The sequence below is a fragment of the Pelophylax lessonae genome (assembly GCF_965119305.1).
Source record: "Pelophylax lessonae genome assembly, chromosome: 9".
Classification (NCBI taxonomy): Eukaryota; Metazoa; Chordata; class Amphibia; order Anura; family Ranidae; genus Pelophylax; species Pelophylax lessonae.
The window spans coordinates 230,780,522-230,802,126 of record NC_138776.1 but is presented as its reverse complement, the minus strand read 5'-3'; the positions used below and the strand labels follow the sequence as shown (position 1 = coordinate 230,802,126).

At 42.2% G+C, this 21,605-nt stretch overlaps 4 protein-coding genes across 4 annotated transcripts; 2 read left to right on the top strand and 2 right to left on the bottom strand.

Annotated features, from left to right (window-relative positions):
• Positions 1-281: 281 nt before the first annotated feature.
• On the bottom strand, positions 282-14,079 carry LOC309564323 (histone H2B 1.1-like; the record flags this gene model as incomplete). Its single annotated transcript, XM_082268951.1, has 2 exons — positions 282-605; positions 13,726-14,079. 2 exons carry the CDS (start codon positions 14,077-14,079, stop codon positions 282-284), a joined length of 678 nt encoding a protein of 225 aa, XP_082125077.1.
• Positions 14,080-14,403: 324 nt separating this feature from the next.
• On the top strand, positions 14,404-14,796 carry LOC309563110 (histone H2A type 1-like; the record flags this gene model as incomplete). The annotated part of the gene is made up of 1 exon (XM_082267425.1): positions 14,404-14,796. The coding sequence occupies one exon, from the start codon at positions 14,404-14,406 to the stop codon at positions 14,794-14,796; it is 393 nt and encodes a 130-aa protein (XP_082123551.1).
• A 1,409-nt stretch (positions 14,797-16,205) lies between these two features.
• On the bottom strand, positions 16,206-16,517 carry LOC309563124 (histone H4; the record flags this gene model as incomplete). The annotated part of the gene is made up of 1 exon (XM_082267439.1): positions 16,206-16,517. One exon carries the CDS (start codon positions 16,515-16,517, stop codon positions 16,206-16,208), a length of 312 nt encoding a protein of 103 aa, XP_082123565.1.
• A 2,945-nt stretch (positions 16,518-19,462) lies between these two features.
• LOC309563107 (histone H3.2-like) lies at positions 19,463-19,873 on the top strand (the record flags this gene model as incomplete). Its single annotated transcript, XM_082267422.1, has 1 exon — positions 19,463-19,873. The coding sequence occupies one exon, from the start codon at positions 19,463-19,465 to the stop codon at positions 19,871-19,873; it is 411 nt and encodes a 136-aa protein (XP_082123548.1).
• Between the last annotated feature and the right edge of the window lie 1,732 nt (positions 19,874-21,605).

Sequence of the window (21,605 nt, the reverse complement as noted above, 5' to 3'; positions counted from 1 at the left end):
GATCTACTGACCGCCCAATAAGATTCCACATATAATATTGTCCTGTTCTAACATCTATTGTTCAATCTGCTTTATGTTTAGCAGAGTGTATGGGCAGCCAGACATCGCTCCATTCAATTTCTTACTGAAACAATTAGCGGAAGTTCTTATTGTTACACGATAAATATATAGAAATTACATTTCTGAGTTATGAATCATCATCAGCCCTTTGTGTGAGAAGGTGGGTGGCCCTGAGAAGGACCTTTGTTGGGGTGAAGTGGGTAAGCGGTGGGTGTCAGGGTTTAGCCTCCGAATCCGTAGAGAGTGCGGCCCTGGCGTTTTAGGGCATAGACGACATCCATGGCGGTGACGGTCTTCCTCTTGGCGTGCTCGGTGTAGGTGACGGCATCGCGGATGACATTCTCCAGGAAGACTTTGAGCACTCCGCGGGTCTCCTCATAGATGAGTCCGGAGATGCGCTTGACACCCCCTCTGCGGGCCAAACGTCGGATGGCGGGTTTGGTGATGCCCTGGATGTTGTCCCGGAGCACCTTCCTGTGCCGCTTGGCGCCTCCTTTCCCCAGACCCTTCCCTCCTTTACCGCGCCCAGACATGATGATTCTCTGCTACAAAGACAGACTGAGATCAGCTGTCTGCCCGCCCTCCTTATATACAGCCTGAGCGGACCAGATGGAAACCTTCCTGCGAAAGAGGCGGAGTCACACCATTCATACAAAATAAAGATAATCTTATTCATTTATAAGGCTCCTAATCATTATATTATATTCAGATACATTAATGTTGCATTACATACACAGCAATACATTTCCAGAAGATTCATGTATTCCTTCTTCTCATTTATTTTCGATTTATTCCTGGAGATTACACGAACAGGTAACTTAACACTTTATTACCAGAAACAAAGTAACCAGTTTCATGAAATTGTTCATAGTAATTTCATATAATTTAAATTTATAAATATTGTGAAAAGGAAACAAAGACACACATCTTCAGACATTTCACAGGCTGAGCGGACCTGATGTGAGACATGCTGAGAAGGGGGCGGGGTTCAGTCATTTATTACACTGCAGAGAAGTTAATTTATTTGGAAGCTTTTAAATGTTTTACTGAATAGAAACGGGTGTAATTTATCAGAAGCGCAATGTTTCCTTTATTGATCCACTGTACATTTTTTTCTGACATATCATGATGATGATATATATATATATATATATATATATATATATATATATATATATATATATATATATATATTTATTTATTTATTTATTTCCCTTACTTAGAAACATTGTCAATATTTTGCTATTTCTATTTACAAAACGAGACCGATAAAATAGAAACATTTGTTTTATTAATTCATTGTACATATGTATCTGGCAGTGTCATTATTACTACATATTTCTACCAACACTTTCACTTTTTTATTCTGGTTTTAATATGAGGGAAATCTGTAACTACTTCATCTCTGAAAGACAGAACACTAATTATCGACCAGTTCCACGATCATATACAGAAGTGTATATGTTAATTTTCTCGGATATATGTCTCATCTGATGATCTCAGTGTCGGATTTGGCGGTACAATAGAGCTGATTATTTCTCTGTAACGTTCTTCACAATTCAGGCGGCAAATTCAAAACAGAGCAATATAAAATCTGAGCCAATCAGAGATGTGGGCGTTTCCTTCTTTAGCCAGTAATGTCTTTCTTATAAGGATTTCAAAGAAATGTATTCTGAGATCTTTCTCCGTTCCCCCCCCAGAAAATACTTGTTCAGTAGACTTTTCTTTGATCTCTATAGGAAACAATCTCTAGCAGGGCGGATTCTGTATTGTGAAGTAAAAGAAAAAAGACTGGAAGAAATGTGACATTTATATTTCTAACGTATTTATTATTCATGGTTAGATAAACTGCCCGACAATTCAGAGGACGGTTGATCGATGTTCCCGGAGGAAGAGATATGAGATTTTAGTGTGGGATTATTCTATCTGAGATAATTGGAACGTTCCATAGAATTCCGGCGGGAAATATGAGTTATAAAATGCGAACATTGCACCAATCACAGTTCTGGGCGTTTTCTTCCGATAATAAAATGTATTTTTCCTTCCAAGGAGTGTGAAGGGGGATCTGAGATCTGTGTTCCTTTTCAGATGGGGGATGTTTGTTTGGTATTTAATATTCAATGATCTCTAATGCTGTTGAATATCTTCTGGAGATCAAAGGATGGAGGAAAATGACAGCCAGTCCCTGTAAGGAGACCACATCCTTCCTTCACACATAAATACGATATAAACAAATATAAATAAATAAATATATAGCACGTTGTTCCCTCACCCGGATCACAATAGGAAACCTACAATCAGATCTCCTAAACATCTATATGCCGCACTCACACATTCTTACAATAAAACATCCTCCACAATCTCCCGCCTTACATTGTTACTTTATCTCAAATCACACGTTGGGAAGATCACGGAGCTTTTATCCCACAACACAATGGGGGAGAGAAGCAAGAAAAACTAAACATTATATCTTTGTCTATTGGTATCTATTTCCATCATCAACAGCAGATCGATGTCCATAGATAAAGGCATAAGCTGCCTGATAGGTAAATGACACAAAATATGTACAAAGTATCAGCTACATACAAATCTGATCACAATATCACCTCGGACAGCACACAGTCCTTTATAGAAGTAGGAAATTGTCCAATAAAGTCATTTGACATGTTTACTAACATCTACATATCTGCATCTACATGCATTTCTTGTTTTGGATAAAATGTCACTTCTCCTGCAGTGAGATAGTCTTGCGGTCTCACTACTGCTTTATTTTTCTCTTGTTATTTTGAATTACCTTTTTATTCACAATAAAATATATTGAGGAGAAAAAAAAGGCCTGCATTCTTGCTTATAAGAAAAAACTGACCTGATGGAAGACTGATGGAAGGGGCGGGGTCACAGCCATTCAATGATCTGCAGAGAATTTAATTTACTTAGACACATTGTTAAAATGTTTCCGATTTCTATTTACAAATAAGAGACTGAAATGAAACAACTGTGTTTATTGATTCGTTGTATATATATTTATCTGGCAGTGTCATGATTACTACAGATTTCTACCAGCCCTTTCACTTTTTGTTTATTTTAGGATGTAGGGGGGAATCCATAACGGCTACATGTCATGTCTGAAAGATGAAACATTAATTATCGGTCAGTTCCCCGATCATATACAGATCTGATAATGAAACATGTAATACTTTATTTCCCATCATATAGAAAGGTAGAGATCTATGAGAGGAGTCATCTCACTATCATGTTCTGTATGTAGCAGTGGAAGGGGGGGGGGGGGGTTCTGCATTCTGAGATCATATGGAAATGCTTTACACTATTCAATAATCTTCCAATTTTATTTCTGTTTATTCCGTACTAATCAATTAATCTGCCTGAAAATAAAGTGTTACAGATATTTATTGGATACATATCTCATCTGATTATCTCAGTTCTCAGTGTGGGATTTGGTGTTATAATGGGACTGGTTATTTGTCTGTAACGTTTTTCACAATTCAAGCGGGAAGATTTGAAAATGGCTAATTCAGATCTGAGCCAATCAGAACTGTGAGCGGTTTCATTATCAGCCTTCATTGGTCAGCGATGTCTTTATGAGGAATCCAAAGAATTGTATTCGGAGATTTTTCTCGGTTTTCAGCCCAGAAAAGATTTGTTCCATAGACTTTTTATAGATCTCTATAACAAACTATCTCTATAACAGAGCAAATTCTGTATTCTGATGTGCAAAATCAAACCTTAAAACAGAACAATAATATTTCAACATATATATTTCCTGGAAGTGAAGGGACAGTCCCGGAAAGAGTGATATTTTCTATGAATAATTTTCAGTGTCGGATTAGCCGATCTGAGATGATTGAGCAGATACAATGTTTCACTTTTCTTGCTTCTATCCTCCATTGTGTTGTGGAATAAAAGCTCCTTTTCAAAAAAGTTTTTTTTCAGCAAAAACATGCCCCCCTTCTCCTGGGCACCCAGTTCTTCCATGACATATTTGGGCATTCAACTCACCTCCCAGTCCTGGGCAGCACCCTCAAATCTTCAGAAGTATGAGATGAACCCCAAAAACTTGGAAAGGTGGATCTCACACGTACCAACACAGACTATCCCCCAATTTAACTGATCCCCAAAGGTTTTTGATTAAATAGCGGAATAGAAAATATAATCCAAAAAAGTGTATGTATCTCACACGTACACAACCACACTAGGCCCCAATTACTATTGTTTGTACCCCTAAAAGGCTGGATGAGGAGTAGGGGGAGTATGGAACAGGCAGCACCCTCAAATCTTCAGAAGTATGAGATGAACCCCAAAAACTTGGAAAGGTGGATCTCACACATACCAAAACAGACTATCCCCCAATTTAACTGATCTCCAAAGGTTTTTGATTAAATAGCGGAATAGAAAATATGATCCAAAAAAGTGTATGTATCTCACACGTACACAACCACACTAGGCCCCAATTACTATTGTTTGTACCCCTAAAACGCTGGATGAGGAGTAGGGGGAGTATGGAACAGGCAGCACCCTCAAATCTTCAGAAGTATGAGATGAACCCCAAAAACTTGGAAAGGTGGATCTCACACGTACCAACACAGACTATCCCCCAATTTAGGGGGAAAAATATATAATAGACAGATAGAGGGAGAGCCGAGACTCAGGAGGATTAGCACAATGTATTTTCGGGTGTCATTTTTGCTATGTGCATACTATGTGTTTGAAATATCTTATAAATCAGGGGTCTTCAAACTATGGCCATCAAGTTGTTTAGGAACTACAATTCCCATCATGCCTAGTCATGTCTGTGAATATCAGAGTTTTACAATGCTTCATGGGACATGTAGTTCCGCAACAGCTGGAGGGCCATCGTTTGAGGATCCCTGTTATAAATGAACAACTTTGTGTAAAAAAAATGCACTTTAATTTTCTTTTCATATTTTCCAAAAACTTGAAAAGAAATTACATGTTCAAAAGACTCATTATGCTTAACAGAATATACGTTTGGGTGTTTACTTTGCTAAATGGGGTAATTTTGTGGGCGTTTCATTTGCACTGGTGCTCAAGGGCCTTCTTTTTTTTTTAAACATAAATTTTTATTGAAAGTTTTTCAGATAATACAGTAATAACAAAGTATTGGGTAAGGCCGTGATTACATAAACAGAAGCATTAACATCAGCTTCAAATGTGCAAATACAGGAAAAATTGTCAATGAGCAAAAAAAGGCATGTTGAGAGCCCCTAACATAGGGAACCCCCAACCATAATTGCATTATAGGCATACCAGTAAGAGTAGTACCTCAATAAACCATGGGCGAGGGCGGACCTAGAACCCGAACGGAGTGGGAAGATGAAAAGAGGAGTACCTGTCCCCCCCAATGGGAACACACTGTGAACAGGTAGTCCCCAGCGTCGCTTACTGGACAAAGCGGGCTGCCACTACCCGCCCCCTCACTCCGGGGTCCAGGCCGCCAGCATGTGGTGAGCCCATTACGAAGCAAATGGTGAGCACCATTTACTACTAGCAGACAATTGGAAACCTCAAAACATGCCAGACTTGTTGATTACAATGAGAATCGCCATCGCAGCCTGGAGGGAACTACATAAACACACAAATGTAGGAGATGCCCATTGTAAACAAAGACTACCTATCCGACTACTAGACATCTTGATCCCATGTCTATCTACCCTAAAATGGAAGGACAGTGACATCCACTGGATTGACGACCTCTTTAGCGACATCGACTGAAACCATTTACTTCCCTCACTCAACAATACCAAATCCCTCGTTCGGAACTATAGACTTACACTCGTATCTCCACGTTCCTGACTAAAAACCCACCAGCACCCATCACTATTCCATACCCAGTATACCAGTTCCTCACAACCCCTCCTGGGTCGATAAAAGGCATCACCTTCTTCTATAACATATTCCATGCCAAAAAAAACTTTTCAAAAATGAAATCCCATGATTAAGTGGGAGGGCGACCTCCAACGACCTTTCTCACCACAACAGTGGACCCACACCTTCCGGCACTCGTACGGGGTGTCGAAATGCACCAACCACTGGGAACTGTTGTAGAAAATTCTCTCCCGCTGGTACCTTACACCATATAGGCTGTCTCAATTCTACCCAGCACACTCCCCGCTCTGCTGGCGAGAGTGTGGCCAGGTTGGCAACTTATACCACATCTTGTGGACATGTAAAAACCTTACAAGCTTCTGGAACCAGGTCTTTGGCCTCATCTCCTCTGTAACACAATCGCCCATTAAGCTAAATCCGGCTTTGGCACTCAATACCCTGGCCATCGATCTGCTTCCTAGTAAGGTCAGATGGGTTGTTTCACACATTTTGCTGGCCGCTAGGGCCACCATTACTAGGAGATGGAAAAAAAAAAGAAGCACCAAACCTATTGGAGGTTGTAGCCTCAGTGACACTCACATTTGAATTTAAGAAATCACTAGCATTACAGTCCCATTCTCTTAGGACACATACCAAACACTGGGAACCATGGATCACTTGGAATGATAAATGAGTGTTAATTGTTTCTGACTATATCTCTCGAATAACAATACCTTGTATTACTTGTTGTTTATGTAAATTTATTTTTTCTGTTGTGTCTTTTGACACCTTGAATGCATTTCTTGTATCTGCTGTTTATAACCAATAAAAATCTGTTTGGAAAAAAAAAAGAAGTAAGTGTCGGCCATAAAAGGCCCCAAAAATTAGCCCACATGGGTTTAACTGACAGCAAAGAACTTAGTATTTGATGGCTAGAGGTACAGTAGGCATTCACAGTATACAGAAGTAAGTGTCGGCCTGTATAGGCTCCAAAAAATTAGCTCACATGGTTTGAACTGACAGCAAATAACTTAGTATTTGATGGCTAGAGGTACAGTAGGCATGCACAGTATACAGAAGTAAGTGTTGGCCTGTATAGGCTCCAAAAATTAGCTCACATGGGTTTAACTGACAGACCATTGTTAGACCATGTGTCTGTGGTCAGATGTATCTTGGCACCAACACTGTGTGCCAGAGATATATTCACTTGCCGCTGAACATGGCCATACAGCTCTGGAATGCCCTTTTGCGAGAAATATTTCCTGCTTGGGACCTCCCATTGTGTTGTTCCAATGGCCACAAATTTACAAAAGGCCTCCAAGTCCCACAGTTGATATGGCAGTAGTTTGCGGGCTATCAGTTCCGACAAGCCAGCAGTCAAACGTTGGGCAAGAGGGTTATCCGGCATCATTATTTATTTCCGCTCCAACATTTGGACCACAGAAGCCTGCCTTTTTCCAGAACAACGTGATGACGGCATCATGGAAGGGGGAGTGGAGGGCAAATGTGAGGAGAGATGAGAAGGAGAAGGGGCTGGACGATGAGAGCCTGGAGTGTTGCTTTGTGGGTTCTGATGGTGTTGCTCCCACTGGGCTCGGTTATGGGAGTTCAGGTGCCTTCTTAAGGCGGTGGTCCCTAGGTGAGTGTTGGGCTTACCGCGACTTATGCATGGACTGCAAAGGCTGCAGATGACAACACTGTTGTCAGCAACGGACACATTAAAAAAAACCCACACTGCGGAGCCATGTGCCGGCGTCCTGCTAATGCCAGATGTGACTGTACATGGTTGATGGCTCACTCCTGATACATTTGCAGTCTGCTTTCTACCTCTTGTGCAATGCAAATTCTGCCTGCCTCCCCTCCCTATCTGCCGGCCCGTCTCCCCCTCTGAACTCCCTTCCTCTTTCTCTCTTGTGGACTCCCACGTGATGTCCATAGGCTCGTCATCATCCACGTCACCTTCCCCACTACTAACATTCAAGATCTCTGAGTAGGCAGCAACAGCGGGGACCAACCTCCTTGGGCTGATCTGGGTACTGTCGTCAGACTGCTGAGTGGTGGCTGTTGCTACCTCCTCTTCCTGATCCAATGCCAACAATGGCTGTGCATCGCAAACGTCTTGTGATGGATTGGAAAATAATTCCAGTGACTCAAGTGGAGGGTATGTGGTGGTGGTGTCTTTGGGGGTGCACACAGCAGAGCGTGAAGAGGGTGCAGATAGAGAGGATGAGGAGGGTGCAGAAGAGGAAGGCTGAGTGACCCACTCAACCAAGTCTGGTGCGTCCTTTGCCGTAATTGCACGCGCCTTTTGAAACTTCACAGTTAGGCTCCGGCCTATTGCTCCTGCCCTACCACTACCACCCCTGCGTACATCTCTGTCTCTTCCTCTGCCTGTCATGTTTTTTAATTACCCTGTGACAAAAGTCTCTAGAGAATTGCATTATATCTGGAAAAAGGTAGATAACACCCCACTTCAATATGTGGTATTGGGGTATCTATCACACCAGTTCTACAAATAATTGGCCAGTAACTGTTGTCACTTTGTGTAGCACAGTCAACACAGAAAGAGAGGACAATTTTTTGCAGGACTAAAGTACACTCTTAGAAAAGTATACTGTTAAAAAACACCCCACTTCAATATGTGGTATTGTGGGGCCACTGGTCTATCACACCAGTTGTTGAAAAAAATGGCCAGGGAGTTTATCGCTGTGTGTATCAGACTTAACTCAGCAAAAGAGGCAATATTGTTGCAGGACACAAATGCACTTGTAAAAGTATACTCAGATAACACCCCACTTCAATATGTGGTATTGGGGGGCCACTGGTCTATCACACCAGTTCTACAAATAATTGGCTAGGGAGTTTGTCACTGTGTGTAGTATTGCTGCAGCAATGCTCAGTCAGCACACCTGTCACAATGCTGCACAGTGCACAATACTACTACTAATCCACTATAATATGCTTTCTACAAAGTATATTATACTGTAGATTAACCCCCTCCCCCACCCCCTTTTTAGTGCACTGCACAGCAATACCAAAAAAATTGCAGCCCTTTAAATGACTGTTGTGGACATTAACAGAGCAATTTGTGTCACTGCTGACGATCTCTAACTGCCCCTACAGCACAGACTGGATACCTGCCCCCAATACTAAAGAGACTGTAATAGACCCTATACCGACATTGCAGCACTTTAAATGACTTTTGTGGACATTAACAGAGCGATTTGTGTCACTGCAGATGACAATCTCTAATTGCCCCTACAGCACAGACTGGATAACATGTCCCTATACTGAAGAAAGACTGGACCTATACCGATATACCAGCCCTGAAAAGGACTATTGTGGACATTAACATAGCAATTTGTGTGACTGCAGCCAATCTCTAACTACCCCTAAAGCAACCCCTGGATACCTGTCCCTAACCTGAAAAGAGACTGTAGAAGGCCTATACGGAAATACCAGCCCTGAAAAGGACTTTTGTGGATCTTCACAGTGCTATATGTGTCTAGCAAACTCTCACTGATGAGCACAGCAGACCTCTCCCTACAGGTCTATTTATAGGGTAGGGGGACTGTCCATGTGCTGAAATGTTTCAATTGGCTGTCCTGTTCCACCTGACGGCTGTGTCATGGGTCAAAGTTCTCCCCAATGTAAACTAATATGGCCGTTGCAAACTACGCCATGTGTTTGCAAATTTGTCGGGTAGCGAACAAGCAAAATTTGCCGTGAACCGACCGCCGGGCGAACCGCAAGGCCATCTCTATTAAGTGGTTAATGTTAGCAGCAATATACTGTTTGAACCAATAATGTGTTAGTTTATAGACAATATATGAGCAGCAAACACCACTTGTTGAAGATTTCATTGCTTGGTGGGTGAACCTTCTCGAAAGGGGCAAACTTGATCTTTGGACACATTTGTGTGTTTGTGTGTTTGTGTGTGTGTGTGTGGGGGGGGGGGGGGGGGTTATTTTTGTATAATTTTCAGGTCATTAATCTCTTTTCTTGTGCTTTTCAGGGGTTTTATTGCTCTAGTTGACTAAATTCAAATGTCCATATTTACTCTGTAACACTTAAAACCCTAACTAAAAAACAAACAAAAAAAAAAAAAACATAAATTATAATACATTTAAAAAAGAGCACTTTTTATTTTTTTATTTTCCCAGCCTTGTTCCCAGAGACTTTAATGACGTTCGTTGTTCAGCTCCGAAGTTATGTGATGTTCGGAAGTTATGGAACAATGGGGGGGTCCAGGATTGGAGATTATATGTAACTTCACCAATAAATGAGCTAAACATTTCAGTGAAACAATTTTCTACTTCTAACTTATATAAAGGACTGTTATCCGAGGTGATATTATTGTAATAAGATTTGTATGTAGCAGATACTTTGTACATATTTTTGTCATTTACATATCAGGCAGCTCATTGATTTAGCTATGTACAATGATCTGTTGCTTATTCATTAAATAGATACAGATAGACAAAGATTTGACTGGGCTGACCGAGTAGATACAATGTTTCGTTTTTCTTGCTTCTATTCCCCATTGTGTTGCGAGTTAAAAGCTCCACGATCTTCCCAAATACAAAGTAACAAATTTATGGCGGGAGATTGTTGAGAATCTGTTATTGTAACAATGTTTGAGTGAGGCATAAAAGTTTAGTAACCTCTGCCACCTTGTGGTCATTCCAGGTACAACATCTCGGTGTGTGCAGTACAAGGAGATGAATAGGAAATGGCTAGAAAGTGGAGATGATCTCCGCAAAAAAATATAGAATATATAGAAATAAATTATTATGACTATTATATATTTATTGAAGCCTCACAAACATGTCACCCACATCTCTGTACACAGAGCCGGACATACGCAGCATTTATTCCTATTCTTCAATAAGGATATATTTTATTAATGTGATAAATTGTATTATTACTGTCAGATGAAGTGCACTCTAAAGGCAAACACTTTGTCTTCTTATCGCACTCAGACTTGTAATACAGGTGAATAGTAATGAGGGGAAATGTGATCACAGGACATCATTCTCTCATCTCTTTTACTTCCAATCTTTTCTATGCTGATCGTCTACTCACCGCTAAACTCCTCCAACCAAAACCATGCACACCTACATAGAGCTCCAATGTCAGAACACATTGTACTCCATATTTCCAGAAATTATTTCCCCAATTTGCTATTAATAGACCACGCCTATGATGGCTCCGAGTTGCTATATTTAAATCTCCCGCCATAATTCTACTGGCCGTTAGGAAGATTCAGCCGCATTATACCGCTAAAGCCGACATTGTAGAAGTTCTATTCATAGATCTGTTCATCTTCCTCCAAAATGACGTCACTTGTGTCGGTTTTCAGCTTTCAAATATTTTCTCCAAAGCTGTAAAATCCTCGAATATTACTGCCACAAGCCCGCCAAGTAAACCCAATCTTTTTTTTTTTTTTTTTTTTTTTTTTTTTTTTTTTTTTTTATTACCAAACCCAACGGATCTTCTCAGATTTACCCACTTCTATCTAAGAAGGAGCCGGACATACATGTGTGGGAGATCTGATTGTATAATTAGACACCGAAAATTGTGATCCGGGTGGGGGGACAATGTGCTATAATGACACCTGTCCGTCCTAACAGCAATTAAGTTTTTTTTTTATATGATTTTAAAGTCTAATATAACACATTGAATTGATGTGAGTTTAGATAAGCAGGTGATCTCCTTGGTGTCCATTGCCCTCCATCCTTTAGATTAGACACATTGTTGGGATATGGGACCCATAATCCAATGATAAGGTGCAGAGAACCGTTTGATGGATCAGTAGATGACTCCGGGGTGACATAGTCGGAGCTCAGCACTAACTGCAATACATTTTGCTGTTTTTAAACATATTTGTGATGATCTGATAGAGACAACATTGATTGATTTTCCTTCCACCTATTCTGGAGCTGTTGTAGGGTCAGGAAAATTCGCATTACCCTAATTCTATTTTTCACATTATATGGGGGAGGGGGTGGGACTACAACAATAAATAGAAGACTTTACTTGCACAAGTAATAGAAATGAAGGAAACAGTGAATTGTACAGAAATCCTCTCTTCATCCATTCCCTGTTCATATTTGGCGCTATTCTTCCTTTACTGCGGTTTCCTCGTTCTTCCTTGGAGATTACACAGAAAACATTCATCTGTCACACATCATAACAATTTCATATTTATACAATATTACTGTAAAAAAAAAAAAAAAAAAAAGGCCTGCATTCTTGCTTATAAGAAAAAGCTGACCTGATGGAAGACTGATGGAAGGGGCGGGGTCACAGCCATTCAATACTCTGCAGAGAATTTCACTTACTTAGACACATTGTTAACATTTTTCTGATATCTAGTTACAAAAACTGTGTTTATTGATTATTTGTATATATTTATCTGGCAGTGTTGTGATTACTACAGATTTTTACCAGCCCTTTCACTTTTCCTTTATTTTAGGATGTAGGGGGGAAATCCGTAACGGCTACATGTCATGTCTGAAAAATGAAACATTAATTATCGGCCAGTTCCCCGATCATATACAGATCTGATAATGAAACATGTAATACTTTATTTCCAATCACATAGAAAGGTAGAGATCTATGAGAGAAGTAATCTCACTATCATGTTCTGTATGTAGCAGTGTGTGTGTGTGTGTGTGTGTGTGTGTGTGTGTGTGTGTGTGTGTGTGTGTGTGTGTGTGTGTGTGTGTGTGTGTGTGTGTGGGGGGGGGGGGGGGTAGGGATTCTGCATTTTGAACATATGGAAATGTTTTACATTATTCAATAATCTTTCATTTCTATTTCTGTTTATTCCATATTAATCGAATCTGCCTGAAAATAAAGTGTTAAAGATATTTATCGGATAAATATCTCCTCTGATGATCTCAGTGTGGGATTTGGTGTTATAATGGGGTTGATTATTTCTCTGTAACGTTTTCACAATTCAGGCGGGAAATTTGAAAATAGCTATTTCAGATCTGAGCCAATCAGAACTGTGAGCGGTTTCATTATCAGTCTTATTTAGGCAGCGATGTCTTTATGAGGAATCCAAAGAATTTTATTAGGAGATTTATCTCCGTTTTCAGCCTAGAAAAGATTTGTTCCGTAGACTTCTCATAGTTCTCTATAACAAACATCCAATAACAGAGCAACTTCTGTATTCTGATGTGCAAAATCAAACCTTAAAACAGAACAATAATATTTCTACATATATATTTCCTGGAATTGAAGGGACTGTCCGGGAAAGAGTGATATTTTCTATGAATAATTGTCAGTGTCGGATTAGCCGATCTGAGATGACTGAGCAGATATAATGTTTCACTTTTCTTGCTTCTATCCCCCATTGTGTTGCGGAATAAAAGCTTCACGATCTTCCCAGATAAAGGAACAATGTAAGGCGGGAGATTGCGGAGAATCTCTCATTGTAACAATGCAGCAGAGGTGATTAGAGCAGTTGGGTATGTGTGCAGTACAAGGCGAGGAATAGGAAATGTATAGAGCCAGAAAGGGGAGACGATCTCCGCAATAAAGGAGGATGAGATTAGAAGGAAGGTTTTATTCATTCCCCTTCGAGTCTGACCGACCTACTTCTCATCTCAAGATTATTAATGATGCCATTTTGAGTTCATTTTAAATTATCCGAAGAGCTAAAACTTGTAAAAGTAATACATTGTACGATACATAAAAATTGTATGACAGCTCGGTTGTGTAGTAGGTGGGTGGCTCTTAGAAGAGCCTTTGTGTGTTGTTGGGGTGATGGGTGGGGGAGGGGTATTACTTGGCGCTGGTGTACTTGGTGACGGCCTTGGTGCCCTCGGAGACGGCGTGCTTGGCCAGCTCTCCGGGCAGGAGGAGGCGGACAGCGGTCTGTATCTCCCGGGAGGTGATGGTGGAGCGCTTGTTGTAATGAGCCAGGCGGGAAGCTTCGCCGGCGATGCGCTCGAAGATGTCATTGACGAAGGAGTTCATGATGCTCATGGCCTTGGAGGAGATGCCGGTGTCGGGGTGGACCTGCTTGAGCACCTTGTAGACGTAGATGGCATAACTCTCCTTCCTGCTCTTCCTCCGCTTCTTGCCGTCCTTCTTCTGGCTCTTGGTCACGGCTTTCTTGGAGCCCTTCTTGGGCGCCGGGGCGGACTTGGCTGGTTCAGGCATGATAAGGGATAAGAATGTTTTCTCCGCTCTGAGAAGATAAAGTGTACTGGCGCCGCCCTCATGTGCTGCTTATATAGGCTGTCCTATGCAAATGAGCTTCCTTCCTCCTCACTCTTCTATTGGAAGACATGGTCATGTGATGGGGAGTGACGTCATGCTTTCCTTCCTCGTTTACCGATTGGTCTAGATGCAAACCTAGAGAGCATTGGCTGGCTTCAAACGTGGCCAATCATAGAGCGAGACGTCATATCATTCAAAGTATAACAGGAAAGGGAGCGGCTGCAGCCATTCATATCTCTTTGAGAACTCCAATATCACAGAGACATGTCTGGCCGCGGCAAACAAGGAGGAAAGGTTCGGGCTAAGGCCAAGACCCGATCATCCCGGGCTGGTCTGCAGTTCCCAGTCGGTCGTGTTCACCGTCTGCTCAGGAAGGGTAACTATGCCGAGCGGGTTGGGGCCGGAGCTCCCGTTTATCTGGCCGCCGTCCTCGAGTATCTCACCGCTGAGATCCTCGAGCTGGCCGGTAACGCCGCCCGCGACAACAAGAAGACCCGCATCATCCCCCGACACCTCCAGCTGGCAGTCCGCAACGACGAGGAGCTCAACAAGCTGCTCGGGGGCGTCACCATCGCCCAGGGAGGAGTCCTACCCAACATCCAGGCCGTGCTGCTGCCCAAGAAGACCGAGAGCCACAAGGCCGCCAAGACCAAGTAATCCCCACCGGTTCATCCACGTCACCCAACACAACGGCTCTTTTCAGAGCCACCCACCCATCCATACATAGAGCTGCATACATCTACATTGTTGTTCGGAGATCTAATTGTAACAATGAAAGATTGCATTTATTTTCCAGGTAGGAAATAAAATACTTACTATGACTAGAAGGTGTGATTCCCCATGGGGGGGGAACAATGTCTTAGGATGACACGTGGCAGTAATAAGAAATGATGATAGATGTTTATATTGGAACGCTTTCAGTGTCCCTTTTTATAGAGCAATGTCCTCTCATTACAGGGACTCCTCTTCATTCTCCTCCATCCTTTACTTCAAATCATTCTAGAAATAACAATCCCCCCCCCCCCCCCCTCCTTCACTCTCACCGCAACACAAATATACATTGTCATGTCATCTCTCATGGAATCTCACAGTTCTGATTGCTGCAATCTTCATGTTTCCCGCCACAATTCTCTTTACACTTCCCATCTACCATCACGATGAAACAGCAGCTTCTATTGTGGAACATTCATCAACGGTCCCTTTATTTCACAACGATAATCCATACATTGATAAACGTCCGTTTTGTTTGATACTTCAGAGTCCGCCCTGCTGTAGAGATGATTAGAAAGTCACTGAACACGTGACCTCTACTCTGAGAAAGGAGAGGGAGCGCACACTTTCTTTGTACTCATAGGAAAGACATTAGTGGCTGGCTGTGGGATCTCCCACAACTCTGATTGGCCAATATTTCAAATTTCACCCGCCTGAATTGTGTAAATCGTTACACAAAAATCCATTTCTTTTATACCGCCAAATCCGACCCTGAATACTGAGATCAGCAGAGGAGAACTTTGATTGGAAAAACATCAACACTTTAATTTCAATCAGATTAGAGAGGGGTGACCGGATTATTACTGACCAAAAAATGTCCTTTATTGCAATTGCTCGGAATCCACCGCTATACACAGAACACGACAGTCACATGACTTCTACCTTTCTTTATGATGAGAAAATAGAGTAATGATCATCTAGAAATGTCACTGAGCGATATTTATTGTCCCCTTATCCCACCCCGAATTTTTCTATAAAGAAATGTGAGGTGACTGGAAATAATGCCTAAGAAAGGGGTTTATCGGTGTCTCAACAAGCTAGCTGAAAAATAATAAAGTGATCTAACGATATTGTAAACGGAGAGAATATAAACACTAGATCGCTTCGATCTGTTGTATTCCAAGTAAAATAAAGTTGTACAATCGGATTAATATGTGTTTAGCTAAAAAGCTTTCATTCCGACGTGATAAAAGTTGATCTAAGAGAAATAAATGGTTACAGCTCTTTGTAGGAGAAGGTGGGTGGCCCTGAGAAGGACCTTTGTTGGGGTGAAGTGGGTCGGTGGATGTTGGGGTTTAGCCTCCGAATCCGTAGAGAGTGCGGCCCTGGCGTTTGAGCGCATAGACGACATCCATGGCGGTGACGGTCTTCCTCTTGGCGTGCTCGGTGTAGGTGACGGCATCGCGGATGACATTCTCTAGGAAGACTTTGAGCACTCCGCGGGTCTCCTCATAGATGAGACCGGAGATGCGCTTGACACCCCCTCTGCGGGCCAAACGTCGGATGGCGGGTTTGGTGATGCCCTGGATGTTGTCCCGGAGCACCTTCCTGTGGCGCTTAGCGCCTCCTTTCCCCAGACCCTTTCCTCCTTTACCGCGACCAGACATCTCCAAGCTCTTCGTGTATCAGACGAATGTGAAGTAAAAGCACCCAGCCTCGCTTTATATGCAGCATATGCGGACCTGATGGAGAATAAGGGGGAGGGGTTGGAGGAGGGCGCGTCCAGACGTCACAATAAGTCCGCCTCTCTGTGCTCTCAATCATCCAATCCTCAGCAGTTCCGTGATTTGAATTTCCCGCTCGATGATGCTCTTTGTTCAATAGAAAGAACAACATTTCACTCCTTTTGGGTGACCATTGGATGTTACCTGATCATCATTACTGGTGAGGTCATGTCTCTGACGTCACCCAGGATCCTCCAAATAAATGTCCTCACTACATACTCAGACATCGGAATATTCACATTCAGTGAATAAAATATAATAGTATCCTAATATAAAAAAAGAATATATAAAATAATATATTATGAAGTACATAGAAATCGCAAAAATACCATAAAATGCAGCATTTGTAACACCCCCACCCCACCCAAAACGAGACATAATACCTCCCAGCTTTTAGTAGAGTGCAGATCTCCTAGATAAATGACCCCAACCGGAAAAAAGAAAGAAGAATACCAGAGATGTGAGCGCACTCAAATGTCCATACAACTGCCCTCCCCCTTTTTTTTCTATCAATATGGAAACTAAAATTCTTCTAGCCACCCCAACATTTAGCCAATTGTCTTATGAAGAATTATCAGTTTTCCAATATTTTCTAGAAATCCATTTCCTTCCCAATAATTATCACAAACGTTTAGCCGACTTTTTATTACATATTTTGACCAGAGAAGACTTCATAGACCATTAACGCTTCCTGCATATAAAGTTCTCCCCTCAATCCATCCTCCTGTTTATAACAGATGTTCTAACACCTTCCACTGGTGACCTTCCTATCCAGATTACTATATAAAGTCCCCACAATGAACGCTCGGCTCTGGGTTCCTTCAGGTCATACACTGCACGGATAGATTGTGACATCTAGAACCCTTTGCTGATCTCTCACAAGTCATGTTCCCCCAGAGTCCTGGAACAGATGAGATGTCACACAATGTATTATGTCTCCAGAATCCCGGATCTCTCATCATCTTCTATTAGAATGGGATAGGACCCTGCACAGCTGCTGCACATAACCAGAGGGGTACAAACCAATTCCATCCCTCAGTGCTCATACACCAACCAATCTCACCACATCATTGCACTGTATCAGTTAATGTGTTATTCTGCAGCAATACACCCTGGATCAAACATGCCCCATTCTCAGCAATCAGATCTTTTAGCCTACTTGTTTAATTAGAGGTGTACCACTGTATAGACAAATTGATCATTCATTACAGATCGATCTTAGATCCACATAAGATGACAGATAGATAGATAGATAGATAGATAGATAGATAGATAGATAGATAGATAGATAGATAGATAGATAGATAGATAGATAGATAGATAGATAGATAGACCGAAAATCTATCTATCTATGTGTGAAAGGTGCAGTAGCGGCACACCTATTATAATTATTACACAGGGATTTGATTGAAAGGGGAATTCAGCAATAGGTGTTAGGATTTAATACTGATCCACATGGGACATCTAGAAATAATGATCGCACCGAGCGATCCCTCATCTGCCGACTTCTAAAGGTTTTATCTGACACAAAAAAAAACATGCAAAATAATCCGATAAATTTTGCAGTCTGGATGCCATTTCCTCAGATCTTCAGCTATGAATTGTAATTCTGTTATCAAACTGCACACACTTATCCGTTTTATTCTGTTCCTATGGATTCGGAAAGGAAGCCATGAAATTACATTGTATCTCTTCACAGATCCCCGCACGGAAGTCATTCCTCTTTTTACCAGCAGGTGTCAGTGTTTCTCCTCCATAGAGAATACATTGGAGCAGTTTAGTTCAATTTCATTCAAATGGATCTGATAGAAAACTTCCTGAGCGCTGATCCATCTGGAAACAATGACACCGACTGATCCCAGATCTGCCCGGAGCAGGGAGGGCAATGCTGGGGGGACGATTCATTGTCTGCTCAGAGATCTGTCCCTCCATGTTAGTACAGAATTGTGCTGGATGGAAGAAGCTGTGCAAGTCAACTTTCTACTTGTTATTCACTAAGAACGGAATAATCAGATCAGTGAGATCGGAGGAGGATTTTCTGTCATCTCATTTACTGTATTATGGAGAAAAACTGTCCAATCTCAGATCTTCTAATTCTTACACCGATTAGGAATCTCCGATCTTTTTTATTTTATATCATATTTCTGATGAATATTTTCTCATTTGGCAGGAAGGAAAACTGATAGAAAGGATCCTCAGCCATTCAATACTCCGAAGAGAATTTAATTTACTTTGTAACTAGAAACCAGCAACATGTTTACAATGTTTCTAAGAGGGGACAGATCTGCTTCTTCAGACATGAAATATTTGTGTTATTGATTCATTGTACATATCTGGCAGTGCCATGATTTCTACCAGTCATTTCACTTTTTTCTTATTCTAGTTTTAATATGAGGAAATCTATAACTGCTACATGTCTGATAGAGGTCAGTTCCATGATCCTACACAGATCTGATAATGAAACATGGAATCCTTTATTTCCCATCATATAGAAAGGTAGAGATCTACCGCCAGTCCATTCTCACAGTCTATAATTCCTAAATCTATAAAGATATGTATGATGAATGTTTTCTCTTTTTGAGAATAGAGATCGCTTGTATGATGTAAAGTAACTCCCCTCCCCCATCCCACACAAAGATGGTGACTCTACTTACAAAGATAACGTGCAGATTTTGGCGGGCATTTTAAAAATGCCGCTTTTTTTAAGAAAACCAATCATTGAAAGGCGTGTGAGTTACTTGTCCAATCGGAAGGCAGTGCTGTGTATAAATGGCTCCGCAGAGCGGCAATGCCTCACATTCACTGTTCCAGCAGAGAGTTGAGTAAAGATGGCGAGAACCAAGCAGACCGCCCGGAAGTCCACCGGAGGGAAAGCTCCCCGCAAGCAGCTGGCCACCAAAGCCGCCCGCAAGAGCGCCCCGGCCACCGGCGGAGTCAAGAAGCCTCACCGCTACAGGCCCGGCACCGTGGCTCTCCGAGAGATCCGCCGCTACCAGAAATCCACCGAGCTGCTCATCCGCAAGCTGCCCTTCCAGCGCCTCGTCCGAGAGATCGCCCAGGACTTCAAGACCGACCTGCGCCTCCAGAGCTCCGCCGTCATGGCTCTGCAAGAGGCTTCAGAGGCTTATCTCGTCGGACTCTTCGAGGACACCAACCTCTGCGCCATCCACGCCAAGAGAGTCACCATCATGCCCAAAGACATACAGCTGGCACGCCGCATCCGCGGAGAGAGGGCATAGAAGGGGAGGGCACCACCACTCCTACTACTACTCCCATCATCCCAACACAAAGGCTCTTTTCAGAGCCACCACATCCTCCTATATACAGAGCTCTATATATATATACTACCTCATCACACCGACTACATGCTGGAAAATACCGGCTACTACATTCCTATACATTCCCCGGGATCACCTTCACCACATCTTTCTTTTCTCTCCCTTCTCTGCGCTCCGAAGCTCAGTGTGGAAGTAAAGCTCACCTCTAATATAATTACACAGAAAACATTCCCATTTCTCATCTAGAAGGGACATCCTTTCTCTTGCCGATTTATTGTAATAAATACAATGGAACTCATCTGTAACACAATTCACACTTCCTCTATATCTTCCCTAATAGATACAATGTTACAATATTTAACGGTAAAACACACTTTCCTAGGAACAGATTAAACAATCTTTGTCTCTTTGGTTCCCATTCTCTCAGGAGACACATAGTTGCATTTTCTAGAAACGTAATTATTTCTTATTTCAAACAATGGAATCGATTTCGAGTCATTAGGAATCGTGCTTAGAGAGCTGATGACCAATCAGCCCATTTAATTTGTGGGGGAGGGGGGTAAACCTTACACAGTCCACATGGAGATGTCACTATGGGGATCAGGAGGGATTTTCCTCTATCTCCCCTCCCCCCATACTAGAACTGTGTCATCACAGGAGATCACACACGGACACATTACAGGGAAGAATACATCCGGGATTGGAGAGGAAAACAATTCATCTGTATGGAGATTCATTTTCCTGCCCATCCCTCACTCAGCACTATTGTGTACGGATATGAGGATAGGGGGGGGGGGGGGGGGGTTACGAGCAGTAGTTTCTCTTTACTTATTATCGCACGACGCCCATGTTGGGGGTTCCACTGTTACTGCAAATATTTTAAACCATTAAAATATTGGCAGGCAATTGAATATAAATTATATATATATCAGCCAATAGGAGCTTTTAGGTAATCATACAGATTTATCTTCTCAAAAAGTTATAACATTCTCAACACAGGAGACTTCCTAATCATTGTAAGATGAGCGGAGGATGAGATCTCCCGATCATTAGAATGATTCTCCTTTAAACTTTTACATACTAAAACAAGTGAATGATCTAGAAGAGGAAATATTGATCAGCGCCCATCTCTGATGTCTGTGTGCTATTAGATGTGTAGAAGAGATGCGGAGCACTGTGTGCCGTGGGTGTAGGTAGGTATGTGTGGCTCTGTTAGGATGATGTGGGTGTAGGTAGGTATGTGTGGCTCTGTTAGGATGATGTGGGTGTAGGTAGGTATGTGTGGCTCTGTTAGGAGGAGGTGGGTGTAGGTAGGTATGTGTGGCTCTGTTAGGAGGAGGTGGGTGTAGGTAGGTATGTGTGGCTCTGTTAGGAGGAGGTGGGTGTAGGTAGGTATGTGTGGCTCTGTTAGGATGAGGTGAGTGTAGGTAGGTATGTGTGGCTCTGTTAGGAGGAGGTGGGTGTAGGTAGGTATGTGTGGCTCAGTTAGGAGGAGGTGGGTGTAGGTAGGTATGTGTGGCTCAGTTAGGAGGAGGTGGGTGTAGGTAGGTATGTGTGGCTCAGTTAGGAGGAGGTGGGTGTAGGTAGGTATGTGTGGCTCAGTTAGGAGGAGGTGGGTGTAGGTAGGTATGTGTGGCTCAGTTAGGAGGAGGTGGGTGTAGGTAGGTATGTGTGGCTCTGTTAGGATGAGGTG